The sequence below is a fragment of the Vigna umbellata genome, chromosome 6, assembly GCF_029865625.1.
Source record: "Vigna umbellata cultivar VRB3 chromosome 6, Vumbellata_1.0, whole genome shotgun sequence".
NCBI lineage: Eukaryota > Viridiplantae > Streptophyta > Magnoliopsida > Fabales > Fabaceae > Vigna > Vigna umbellata.
In genome coordinates this window covers 24,294,594-24,307,252 of record NC_142170.1, presented here as the reverse complement: position 1 = coordinate 24,307,252, position 12,659 = coordinate 24,294,594, and the positions used below count along the sequence as shown (strand labels likewise).

General features: G+C 37.5%; 1 protein-coding gene across 1 annotated transcript; it reads right to left on the bottom strand.

Annotated features, from left to right (window-relative positions):
- Positions 1-248: 248 nt before the first annotated feature.
- On the bottom strand, positions 249-1,372 carry LOC124821168 (thaumatin-like protein 1b). The gene is made up of 2 exons (XM_047293026.2): positions 1,218-1,372; positions 249-1,080 (listed from the first exon to the last, which is right to left on the bottom strand). Exons 1-2 carry the CDS (start codon positions 1,312-1,314, stop codon positions 404-406), a joined length of 774 nt encoding a protein of 257 aa, XP_047148982.2. The 5' UTR covers positions 1,315-1,372; the 3' UTR covers positions 249-403.
- Between the last annotated feature and the right edge of the window lie 11,287 nt (positions 1,373-12,659).

Here is a 12,659-nt window from a genome sequence, read left to right as displayed (position 1 = left end):
TTCTCCTCCTTAGTTAGTCTCATGTGCATAATATAACAAATGAAAAAATAAGGTAATTTCAGACCCTACGAAAGGAAATTGACACGAAAAAACGAGTTGAATTCATAGTCTTAATCCATAAAGAAGTTTCTACGCAGAAATTAATGGAAAAAGATAACATGATGAAACAATAATTACTCATTCTAAAAATAAGCTAAAATCACGTTATAGCTAACAAAATGGTTAGTTAAAAGTCCAAAACATCAGAGTGCACCAACTATATAAGAGTTAAACTTTATTGGATCATAATTCATCAGTACAATCACCAAAAAACGTGATTTCTTATTCATCATCATGACATATGTGCGTATACTTATTTTAACACCCAACTAAGTCTCTGTCTCTCCTATACTGTGTGAGTACTTCAAGGGCAAAATGTGATCACATAGTCAGGATTGTTGGAGCAAGTGAAAGTGCTGTTCTTGTCATCGTAAGCATAGGAATAAGCATCGGGGCACTGTTCCTCGAAGAACTGAGAGTAGTTCGTTGGTGGACATGTCTCAGGCTTGTTGTTTGCTCCTGTGCAACAATACTTATCCTCTTTGAAAGCCAAACAAGCACTCTTGCAAGCGATCACGTTGCCATCGGACCCTTTCATTTGAAGCTCTTGAGGGCACGCAGCATTGATGTTGTTCGGGCAACTCGAGGTTCTGCAATCGCCACTGCCACCTTGTGGGGTTACGGACATCTGAACGTTGAACCCGTCCACGTTGCTCACGTCGTAGAAATCTTGTCCTCCGTTCGGTGGAACCGTCAGTTCTACCAAACTTGCCGGTGGGATTGCACCTGCGCCGTTGCACGCGACTACGCCGGAGGCGCAATCTGCTGTGGCGCAACTGAACCTTCCGTTGTTGTTGGAGCATCCGGTTCGGCCCCAGAACCGACCCGACCATGGAGATGGAAGGTCCAAAGAGAATGATGCTCCTTGGACCAATTCGAAACCGGTTGATGATAACTGGGGCTTTTGGTCTCCGGTTAGGGTTCCTGGCCATACTGTGAATGTGCACTTGTTTGTGAAAGTAACCTTTGCTCCTTCAGACACTGCATATGTACCAAACCCAGTTTATGAGCTGCTAGGAACAGAAAGAAACGTTTTTATGCAGTATTCTTAGATGCATAAACGAGTGTAACAACTAATATGAAACATGATAAATCAAACAGGTAAAGAAGTTGAATACCGTAGAAGAAGAACGCAAAGCAAAGGAAGAGAGCGACACTGGTGGTTGTCATTGTTGAATACTTTTGGTTTTTCAGGTGCAATTGTGAGTTTTTCATGTTGAGAACTTTGGTACAAATAGACTACGAAGTTTGAATTTTCAACAATTGAATTTGGTACGTGGAACAGTTCTATGCCATAACAGTGCAAATAAACATAAATAGGAGTTAAAGCTGGGATATTGTTTACCACAAAAAAAGTCTCCTCGTACTGTTTTATAACCCAATTGTACTCATGTCTAAATATTGATGACGTATATCACTTAGATTCATGGACTCACATACAGTTTAACACATATTATAAAAGATAAAGATGATCATAATGGAATAAATTTTTATATTTTTAGAAATAGAAAGATAATAAAGGATAAGGAAGAGTAATGTCAAATGTAAAAAATGTATCGTCAAAATATCATTTCTTTTATTAAAATAAGTTATTTTGTAATATTTTTTAATTAAACTTTACTAAAATAAGTCTTATATCTTATTATCTATTTCTTATAAGTTTATTGCTTTTACTAAGTTTTAAGAAATAAAAATATATTAAACAATAATTTCCATTACTTGCTCTCATTAATTTATTGCCTGACATGTAGAGATATCTTGATATTGGCATTCATTATGAGTTACGACGTGTTAATTAGGTTCTAAATTAAATTATTTATAACAATATAGAACAAAATTTCTAAGTTAATAATGTAATTACATCATTATTTTATTTCTAGTAACATTTTAAAGTTATAGTATAAAATTTATATATCAAAATAAACAAATGATACATTAAATTTTAAAAAATTAATGAAAACAGAAAAATAATTACATTACAAGAACAGCAGGATTAGCATCCATTTAAACCCTTTCAAAATACAAATATGGAGCTAATACGTTCCCTACCAAACAGGGAAGTTGTGGCAATTTGTGCTGTGAGAACCGATTCAGTTAGTGATGGTTAGACCACAGTTAACATTAATTGATACTTTTAGTATTTTTAAACCTTGGCTAATACTTTATTTTTAAAAGGAAAATATTTAATAGCTTCGGCCCCCTTTTAGTTTTTATTTTTAAAAGTAATCACATATATAGCGTCCGTTAGATCTTTGCTTTGTTTTGAAATAATTAATTTTAAAAATCTTATGGACACTGAGTCCTCATTCTGTATAATTTTTTTAAAATTAATAAGTGTACCGTATGGTCCTGTCGACCCATAAATCGAGCATCACTCCTAGAGACCGACTAAACGCTGAACGGCTCTCCAAAGCGACTCTCCCAAGGTCGACCGAGCGGTTCCATAAGGCCGACTCTTCCAAGGTTGACCGGGCGGCTCCCCTAGGACCGGTCTCCCACGACACTCCTTTAAGGTCGTCCCAGAACCGACCATTCATAAACCGAACGGTTGCCCCAATGTCGCCCACCCAGGTCACCATCACGACCGAGCGTCCAAGCTAACGCTGTCCGACCATACATAGACCGAGCGGTCCTCCAAGGTCGCCCATCTAGGTCGGCCATCAAGACCGAGTGTCCAAGCTAACGTTGTCCGACCACACACAGACCGAGCGTCCAATGTGACCGATCAGCAGAACCGAATGGCCGCCCACCCCGGTTGACATCCCTGGCCGACCACCCTTCTGACCGGCCGTCCCGACCGACCCTCACTAGGTCAACTACACGGTTAAACACTAATGACTCATTAAAGCCCTTAATGAAGATTAAGGTATGATTGGGCCATTATCAGGCCCACGAAAGGTAGAAGCCCATCACAATCAGTATAAATAAAGGTTCTAGGTATGATTTCGGAACAGATTGCTTACGATGCAATATATACATGCATTACAGACCACTCGATCATGTTACTGACTTAAGCGTCGGAGTGCCTTTGACAGGTACCCGACCGCCCGACTTGGAGAACAAGGAGAGAACGAATTCTACAACCAGGACTTGAAGACGAGAGAGCCTGTTCGACCCTTCCCAGCGCGTCCAGCCCTCAGCAAAGAGGTAACCGCCTGGTTTTCGCCAGCTTCTAGCCCCCTAGAGATGGAGTCGCTCGGTCTGCTTCAGTTCGTGGGATTCAGCAACGTCCGCCCGGTTTTCGACAAACTCGTGTTTTAGCAGGGTCATCCAGATCCGACCGAAACATTTAGCGCCCACCATGGGGCCGAGTGGGTATTCCCCATTGTAACCACGAGGAACCAATGAGGGGCACCTCAAAAGAATGTCAACTTCCACCGTTCAGGCCTCTGCACTCCGCTTCATCAACCCAACAACTCAGTCTCCACCGTTCGGCCGCGTATCCTCAACCGTTCGATCAAGACCATTCGGCTTCGCGGCCTCGTTTCCCCAACCATTTGGCTCCCCCGCCTAGCTCGTCTGGTCGTTAGGCCTCAACTTTTATGGGTTTCCATTCGGATTCGTCCGCTCGGCCATTGGGCCTGGAGTTTTGGCCATTCGGCCTCAACTTCCAGCATTCGACATCGATCGTTCAGCCAGTTGGCCTCAACCATTGGGCATACCGCCTCAATTCTCGGTCAATCGGCCCCGAAATCTCGGTCGTTCGGCCTCAGCTCCAGCTATTCAACATCATGCCCCTTGATGGTACTTCGCCAAATCCTACATTCGTTTGGTATTAGTCATTAACCGTTCGACTGCGCACGCTCGGCCAGTACATTGGTCTAAAGTACTTCACCAAATGTGGCATCAACCGTTCGGCATCCACCCTTCGGGCATCAGACGTTTGATCTCAATAGGGCCTCCTAAGGCCTAAGCCATTCGGCCTCGGCGTGGACACCTTAAGGCCTCAGTCGTTCGACCAAGGCGATTCGGCTTCGCGGCCTCGCTTCTTTAACCATTCGGTGACCAGAGGCCCCACGCATTCGGCCTATAAGGGCCTTATTCGTCCAGCCTCCTCGGCTCTGATGGTATCGGAGGGGGTATTTTCCGAAGAGTATAGCGCAGCGGAATTAATACTCAGAGAGTGGAAAGCGTATTCGATCACAATTAAACTTAATTTGGTCTTTTTAGTAAAAATAATTTTCTTTCAGAAAATTAATCAAACAGTTGATATACGTAAAATAAAATGAGTTTAGGGAATAAGAAGATCAACACAGAACTTTTATCCTGGTTCGAATCAAAAGATTCTACGTCCAGTCGTTAATCACTATAAATAGTGATTAACCTTTTTCACTAAAAAATTGTTTAACAGATTACAAGATAAGGAACAAGAATAAAATGAATAGAACCACTCTACCAACTTGAAGAGAACCGCTTCAGCAATCGACCAACGATTCACAAGCTTCTCCTTTCACAAGACCGGGCAGAGCAGCTTGCTAACTTGAAGAGAGTCTGCTCCGACTATCGACACACGATACGCGAGCCTCTCCTTTCACAAGACCAAGCAAGGGAACAATGAACAAAAAGCTTTCTGAGAACGTTCCTCTGACACACAGTGTTCTAAGCTTTCTCAGTTCAAAAACGTTCCTTTCCATTTTCTCCAAAACAAAATATATAGCCAAGTACACTAAGTGCCAAAGGTCAGCTCCCAACTGCCATGAATAATCGATTATTGTAAGTGATAATCGATTATTCAAGTTCGTTATAGGTTTTCAAAAATGTGATAATCGATTATATGAAGTGATAATCGATTATTCAAGTATGACTTGTGATAATCGATTAATTCTTAATCATAATCGATTATTGTAGTTAAAAATGCAAGTTTACAAGGTTTACAAGAATTTCCTATTACATTTAATTTCTACAAATTGCTTTTAACTAATTCTAATATCTTCTGCAACTAAAACTTCTTGTAGCATCATCAAAACAAATTTCTTCAAGATTTACCAATACTCCTTATTGGTAACAATCTCTCCCTTTTTGATGATGATCAAAAATTCAATTTTAAAAGCAAGTTTGGCTTACCTGCAAAACATACAAGCTAACAAACAACAACAAGGTTAGCAATACCTGTAATAATTTATACTTCTCCCCTTGTATTATTCTTCTCCCCCTTTTTGATCAGAAGCAAAAAGATCGGATGTTAAAGGCTCCCCCTAAAAATGATCTCCCCTCAATTAATCAAAGGATGCATATAATCAAGAGATCATTTTATTTATGAAAATAAAGATTACATTATAAGAAGACACATAACAGACAGAAATATAACATAGATGAATTACCACAAGTAAACAACAAAACAGTCTAACATAGAACCTATATCTAAAACTCAGGACTAGGAGATCTCTCGGGAGGTTGAATGTTGAGATGATTCTCGATGTTAGATAGACGAACATCAAGATAAAGAAATTGATCAACCATGTACTCATCAACAGATCGTTGCCACTCATAAATCTCCTCAAAGTGAGTCTTTTGTGCAAGACTCATATCCTCCAATTGTTTAGATAACCTTGCAAAATGTTCTTCCATAGAAGTTGAGGAAGAGGAGGGTATGTTGGATGGTCCAGCATCAGACGAAGCAGCAGCACTTACTGGGTCAGCCATATGAGTGTCCATGTCATCATCTTCATCTACATCAGGATGATCATCATCTTTGTGAATAAGGACTCTTCCTCTAGTAATGAATCCCATTTGACGAAAGGTTGTATCTCCAATTTCTGATCCCACAGCTTCAATATTTTGAACTAGTTCTCCTTCAACAGGTACACCTTTGAATTCTAAAATCCTAAAGATAAGAAGAGCATAGGGAAGTTGATAGGAATGGGATTTCTTGGCTTTTACCATTGTGTCAGCAATGAGAGCAGGCCAGCCGATGTGTATGTGATCTAGAATCCCGTACAATAGAAGTAAATCCTGCTCAGAGCATTGAGCATGGTTGGTTGCTCTAGGACATAAAATCCAGACAATCAAGTAGTGGATCATCTTTCTTCAACTTTAAAACCTCCAACCAGTAATTGCCTTCTATTTGTTTGACGTTCAGGATGACGTAGGAAGGATTGAAAAGTCATCATCCTGTTGAAATCTTCAAGTCCTAAGTGGACTTTGACAGCATTATCCCAGATGGGAAGTTGAGCAACGTTGGTCCATATGTCATCATCTAAAATGATGCATACTCCCTTGACCTTAGTAGATATTATCCCATCTCGATAGCGCATGTTGAAGTAGAAGACTCTTATCAGATCAGGATAAATGCAGCCTTTTTGTTCTAACAGATGCGTTAACCCCTGCTCAGCAAAAGTGTTTGGAAATTGAAAGCCATAGAAGCGGAAAAAGTCAAGACGAATAAACTTTACCGCCATGATTTTCCTTTCTTGCCAAGAATTAACAAAGTCTGCGTGTTTCCCTTGATCTGAAATCCATCCATCTATGTTTGCAAGACGTGGTTGAGAAGAAGAGGAGGCTCCAGCTGTTCTGCGACGGTGCCTTCTTGAGTCAGCCATGGAGGAAGAATGGGAAAATGAGATTTTGAGAAGGTAAAGGGAAATAAAGAAGATTTAAGCTCTAGATTTGATTTCAGCAGTATTTGGGTGCAAAGGAGTGTCTAATAATCGATTATGGGGGCCTATTTATAAGAAAAATGGACAAACTAGCCGTTTATGGTCGTTTATAGCCGTTATGGGATGCTCCAACGGCTCTATTTTTGAAACTGTCAGCGTGATAATCGATTATGGCTCGTGATAATCGATTATCAGTTCAATAATTACTGCCTAGAATTGCATGATAATCGATTATGCATAATGATAACCGATTATCTGCTCAAGATTTTCCAGAATTGAATTTGATGCATGAATAATCGATTATAACTTAATGATAATCGATTATGAAGCGTTAAGTTTACGAAAAATGCAAAAATTCGCATAGATTTTGATTCTAAGATATGTCTAACACTCCTAACTCTCTTCTAAGCTCAAAAAATCTATCTTTAGGTAGAGCCTTGGTAAAAATATCAGCTAATTGATGTAAAGTATCAACATATTCAATTTGACAATCCCCTTTTTGAATATGATCTCTTAAGAAATGATGCCTAATTTCTATATGCTTAGTTCTTGAATGCATTATGGGGTTCTTGGTCAAATTTATCGCACTGGTATTATCACATTTTAGAGGAATTTTGTTAAGGAAGATATCAAAGTCTTCCAATTGTTGTTTCATCCACAAAATTTGGGCACAACAGTTTCCAGCTGCAATATATTCAGCTTCGGTGGTAGACAAAGCTACACATGCTTGTTTCTTTGAGTGCCATGACACTAAAGAACATCCTAAGAAATGACAGGTTCCACTAGTACTTTTTCTATCAATTTTACAGCCACCATAATCTGCATCAGAGTATCCTATTAAACTATGTGAGGCATCAGAGGGATACCAAAGTCCAAATGAAGTAGTTCCCTTAAGATATTTTAGAATTCTCTTAACTGCAGTCAAATGAGATTCTTTAGGATTGGCTTGGTATCTAGCACAAACACAAACACTTTGCATAATATCTGGTCTACTAGCAGTTAAGTATAGCAAGGATCCTATCATGCCTCTAAACATGGTTTCATTCTTCACTCCTTTTCCAATTTCATCCTTATCTAAATAACATGAAGTACCCATGGGTGTACTAGCTTCTTTGCAGCTATCCATACCAAATTTCTTAAGAATTTCTCTACAGTATTTAGTTTGGGAGATGAATGTTCCACCATTCATTTGTTTTATCTGTAGTCCTAAGAAAAAGTTTAACTCACCCATCATAGACATCTCAAATTCACCTTGCATTATTTTTGCAAACTCTTCACACAAAGAATCATCAGTTGACCCAAAAATGATATCATCTACATAAACTTGCACGATTAAAATGTGTTTTCCTACTTTCTTAATGAATAAGGTTGAATCAACCTTTCCTCTAGAAAATTCATTTTCAATTAAAAAAGTACTAAGTCTTTCATACCAAGACCTAGGTGCTTGTTTAAGACCACAAAGGGCCTTTTTCAATTTGTAAACATGATCAGGAAATTTAAAATCTTCAAAGCCAGGAGGTTGACTGACATACACTTCTTCTTTTATAAAACCATTCAAGAAAGCACTTTTTACATCCATTTGATACAGTTTAAATTTCATCAAAGATGCATATGCAAGTAATAATCTAATTGCTTCTAACCTGGCTACCGGTGCATACGTTTCATCATAATCTATACCTTCCTCTTGACAGTATCCCTTAGCAACTAGCCTTGCTTTATTCTTTGTAATGTTTCCATCCTCATCCAACTTGTTCCTGAATACCCATTTTGTTCCTATGACTTGGAATTCTTCTTGTTTTGGAATAAGTTCCCAAACTTCATTCCTTTCAAATTGATTTAGCTCTTCTTGCATAGCAATGCACCACTTGTCATCTTGAAGAGCTTCTTTTATATTTTTAGGTTCTACCTGAGACACAAAAGCAACAGTTAGACAAAAATTATTTAAATTATTTCTAGTAGTTACCCCTTTTGATATATCTCCTATGATGTTGTCCAAAGATAGTCCTCTTGGTTGTTGATAGCTTTTGGAATCAACGACTTGTGGTGTTTCTTGAAGCTCTGGAGGATAATTTTCATTTAGATACATCTCCTCAAGGGCTTCTTTTAAGTAATCCTCATCACCTGCAATGGGTCTATTTGACTCAAGAGGATTTACCTCAAGGTCTACAATCTCATCAAAGACAACATGTACTGATTCTTCAATTTTTAGTGTTCTTCTATTGAACATTCTATAAGCTTTGCTAGTCAAAGAATATCCTAGAAAAATTGCTTCATCAGATTTTGCATCAAATTTTCCAAGATTATCTTTTCCATTATTTAATACAAAACATTTGCATCCAAAAATTTTCAAATGGGATATATTTGGTTTTCTACCATTCAACAGTTCATATGGAGTTAATTTTAGAATTGGCCTAATAAGCATCCTATTTAACACATAACAAGCAGTACTTACTGCATCAGCCCAAAAGTATTTTGGCACATTAGATTCATTCATAAGTGTTCTAGCTAATTCTTCTAATGATCTATTTTTCCTTTCAACAACACCATTTTGTTGGGGAGTTCTAGGTGCAGAAAAGTTATGTGCTATGCCATATTCTTCACAAAATTTATCAAATGACTCATTTTCAAATTCTCCACCATGATCACTTCTCAAAGTTTTGATTTTCAAATCTTTTTCATTTTGAATACGTTTAGCAAAAATTTTAAATGCTTTGAAAGCTTCACTTTTCAGAGTTAAAAAGAAAGTCCAAGTGAATCTTGTGTAATCATCAACAATTACAAGAGCATAGTAATTTCCACCAAAACTTTTAATTCTAGATAGACCAAATAAGTCCATATGCAAAAGTTCTAAAGGTTTTGATGTTGAAATCATGCTTTTGGATGAAAATGAAGATTTGGTTTGTTTACCTTTTTGACATGCAGTGCATAATTTGTCTTTCTCAAATTTCAGTTTAGGCAAACCAATCACAAGATCTTTTGAAATCAATTTATTTAAATGTTGCATATGAATATGTGCAGCTCTTTTATGCCATAGCCAAGGATTTTCTTCTTTAGCAACTAAGCATGTTATACTATGATTAGATGCACCTTCAATATCAATCAAATAAATATTGTTATGCCTAACACCTTGCAAAGCAATATCAGCAGAATCTTTAAAGTAAACAGTGCATTTATCACTTTCAAAAGTTACCTTAAGACCTTTGTCGCATAATTGACTTATGCTTAAGAGGTTATGCTTGAGTCCTTCAACATATAGCACATCTCTTATTGTTAATGTATTTCCTCCTCCAATGTCTCCGGTACCCTTGATTCTACCTTTGTTGTTATCCCCATAAGTCACAAATCCTTGCTTTTTCTTCTCAAAAGAAATGAATCTTTTCTTGTCACCGGTCATGTGTCTTGAACATCCACTGTCAAGATACCACAATGACTTCTTTGACTTAGTAGATTCCTACAAAACAAATTAGCAAGAGTTTTAGGTCCCCAATCTAATTATGGGTCCTTGAGGTTAGTTCATGCAAGTATAAATCATTTTACAACTTTAACCCATGCATATTTACCATTTGGAACACCAAAATGTTTAATGTTGCATTTGTTTGATGTGTGTCCATGCTTCATACAGTAAAAACAACAAGCATTGATTACTTTGTTTTTAATAAAAGTCCCTTTTTTCAACCCAAACTCTACGAGTTCTTCTTACTTTGGACTTATTTATTTGATGCATATTTCTATTTTTAACATTTCTTCTCTTAAAGTTTGTCTTAGCATGTGAATTAGTCTTGGTTTCCTTTGCAAGTAAGTTTTCAAGTATGTCAATATCAAACATATGATTCTTACAAGACAAACATTCAACAGGTTCAACAGTAGCATTTGCATCAGATAATTTTGTTTCTAAAGAACTAACTTTATTTCTTAAGACAACTTCATCATCAAGCAACTTTTCATAATTCAATTTTAATTCATTGTGCTCTTTCTTAAGTTTTTTATGTGCAGCATCAAGCTTTTCAGATTCAATCAACAATTCATAGAAAGCCTTTTGCAAGTCTAATTCACTAGATTCAAAGCTGGAATCACTTACTTGGCTTCCAGTATCTTCTGATTCAGCCATTAGACAAATATTGGCTTCTTCTTCTGTGTCACTTGAACTTGTTGAACTAGAGGCATTATCCTCCCAAGCTATGTATGCTTTCTTTTTCTTTTGAAATTTTCTCTCCTTCTTGTCTTCACTTTTCTTGCTTTTTGGACACTCAGATTTTACGTGCCCTCTTTCTCCACAACCAAAGCACTTTACGTTTGATGGAGATTCTTGACTTTCTTTCCTATTTTTGTGAAACTTGTCCTTTCCCTTTGCTTTCATGAACTTTGCAAATTTCTTTATCATCAAGCTCATATTTTCTTCATCATCAGAATCATCTTCTTCGATCCTCTTAGAGCTTTTTCCTTTAGAAATTTCAGACTTGAAAGCTAGAGTTTTCCTTTTGCCTTGATCCTCTTCAGCAGTCAATCTCCTCAGCTCAAGTTCATGCTCACGAAGCTTTCCAAACAAGATTGGCATTGACATCTGAGTAAGATTTTGAGATTCCGAGATGGCAGTCACCTTTGGTTGCCAAGACCTGTCCAAAGATTTCAGAATTTTTACATTAAGTTCATCAGTATCAAAAGTCTTACGCAACCCTGTTAAATGATTCACAATATGAGTGAATCGTTTTTGAACATCAGAGATCGTTTCTCCAGGTTGCATTCTGAACATCTCATATTCTTGAATGAGAGTGTTCTTCCTAGCACGCTTTACGTCCTCTGTTCCTTCATGAGTGACTCTGAGGACTTCCCACATTTCCTGTGCTGTCTTACACACTGAAATTCTATAAAATTCATCAAGTACAACAGCAGATGAAATTATATTGCGAGCTTTAATATCAAACTGAGCTCGTCTATTTTCTTCAGCAGTCCAATTAAAATAATGTTTTTCAGTCTCTACACCATCAACAGTATTCATAGGAATATAAGGGCCATTTTGTCCAGCTTCCCAAATACCTCTATCAACAGACCCCATAAAAATCTCCATTCTAACTTTCCAAAAAGCATAGTTATCACCAGTAAACAATGAAGGTCTGTTAATAGAAGCACCCTCAGCATATACATGGTTTTGATTGTGACCAGCCATTTTCGCAAAATTTTGAAAAACTATCAAAGCAAGCTCTGATACCAATTGATGGTATCGGAGGGGGTATTTTTCGAAGAGTATAGCGCAGCGGAATTAATACTCAGAGAGTGGAAAGCGTATTCGATCACAATTAAACTTAATTTGGTCTTTTTAGTAAAAATAATTTTCTTTCAGAAAATTAATCAAACAGTTGATATACGTAAAATAAAATGAGTTTAGGGAATAAGAAGATCAACACAGAATTTTTATCCTGGTTCGAATCAAAAGATTCTACGTCCAGTCGTTAATCACTATAAATAGTGATTAACCTTTTTCACTAAAAAATTGTTTAACAGATTACAAGATAATGAACAAGAATAAAATGAATAGAACCACTCTACCAACTTGAAGAGAACCGCTTCAGCAATCGACCAACGATTCACAAGCTTCTCCTTTCACAAGACCGGGCAGAGCAGCTTGCTAACTTGAAGAGAGTCTGCTCCGACTATCGACACACGATACGCGAGCCTCTCCTTTCACAAGACCAAGCAAGGGAACAATGAACAAAAAGCTTTCTGAGAACGTTCCTCTGACACACAGTGTTCTAAGCTTTCTCAGTTCAAAAGCGTTCCTTTCTAATTTCTCCAAAACAAAATATATAGCCAAGTGCACTGAGTGCCAAAGGTCAGCTCCCAACTGCCATGAATAATCGATTATTGTAAGTGATAATCGATTATTCAAGTCCGTTATAGGTTTTCAAAAATGTGATAATCGATTATATGAAGTGATAATCGATTATTCAAGTATGACTTGTGATAATC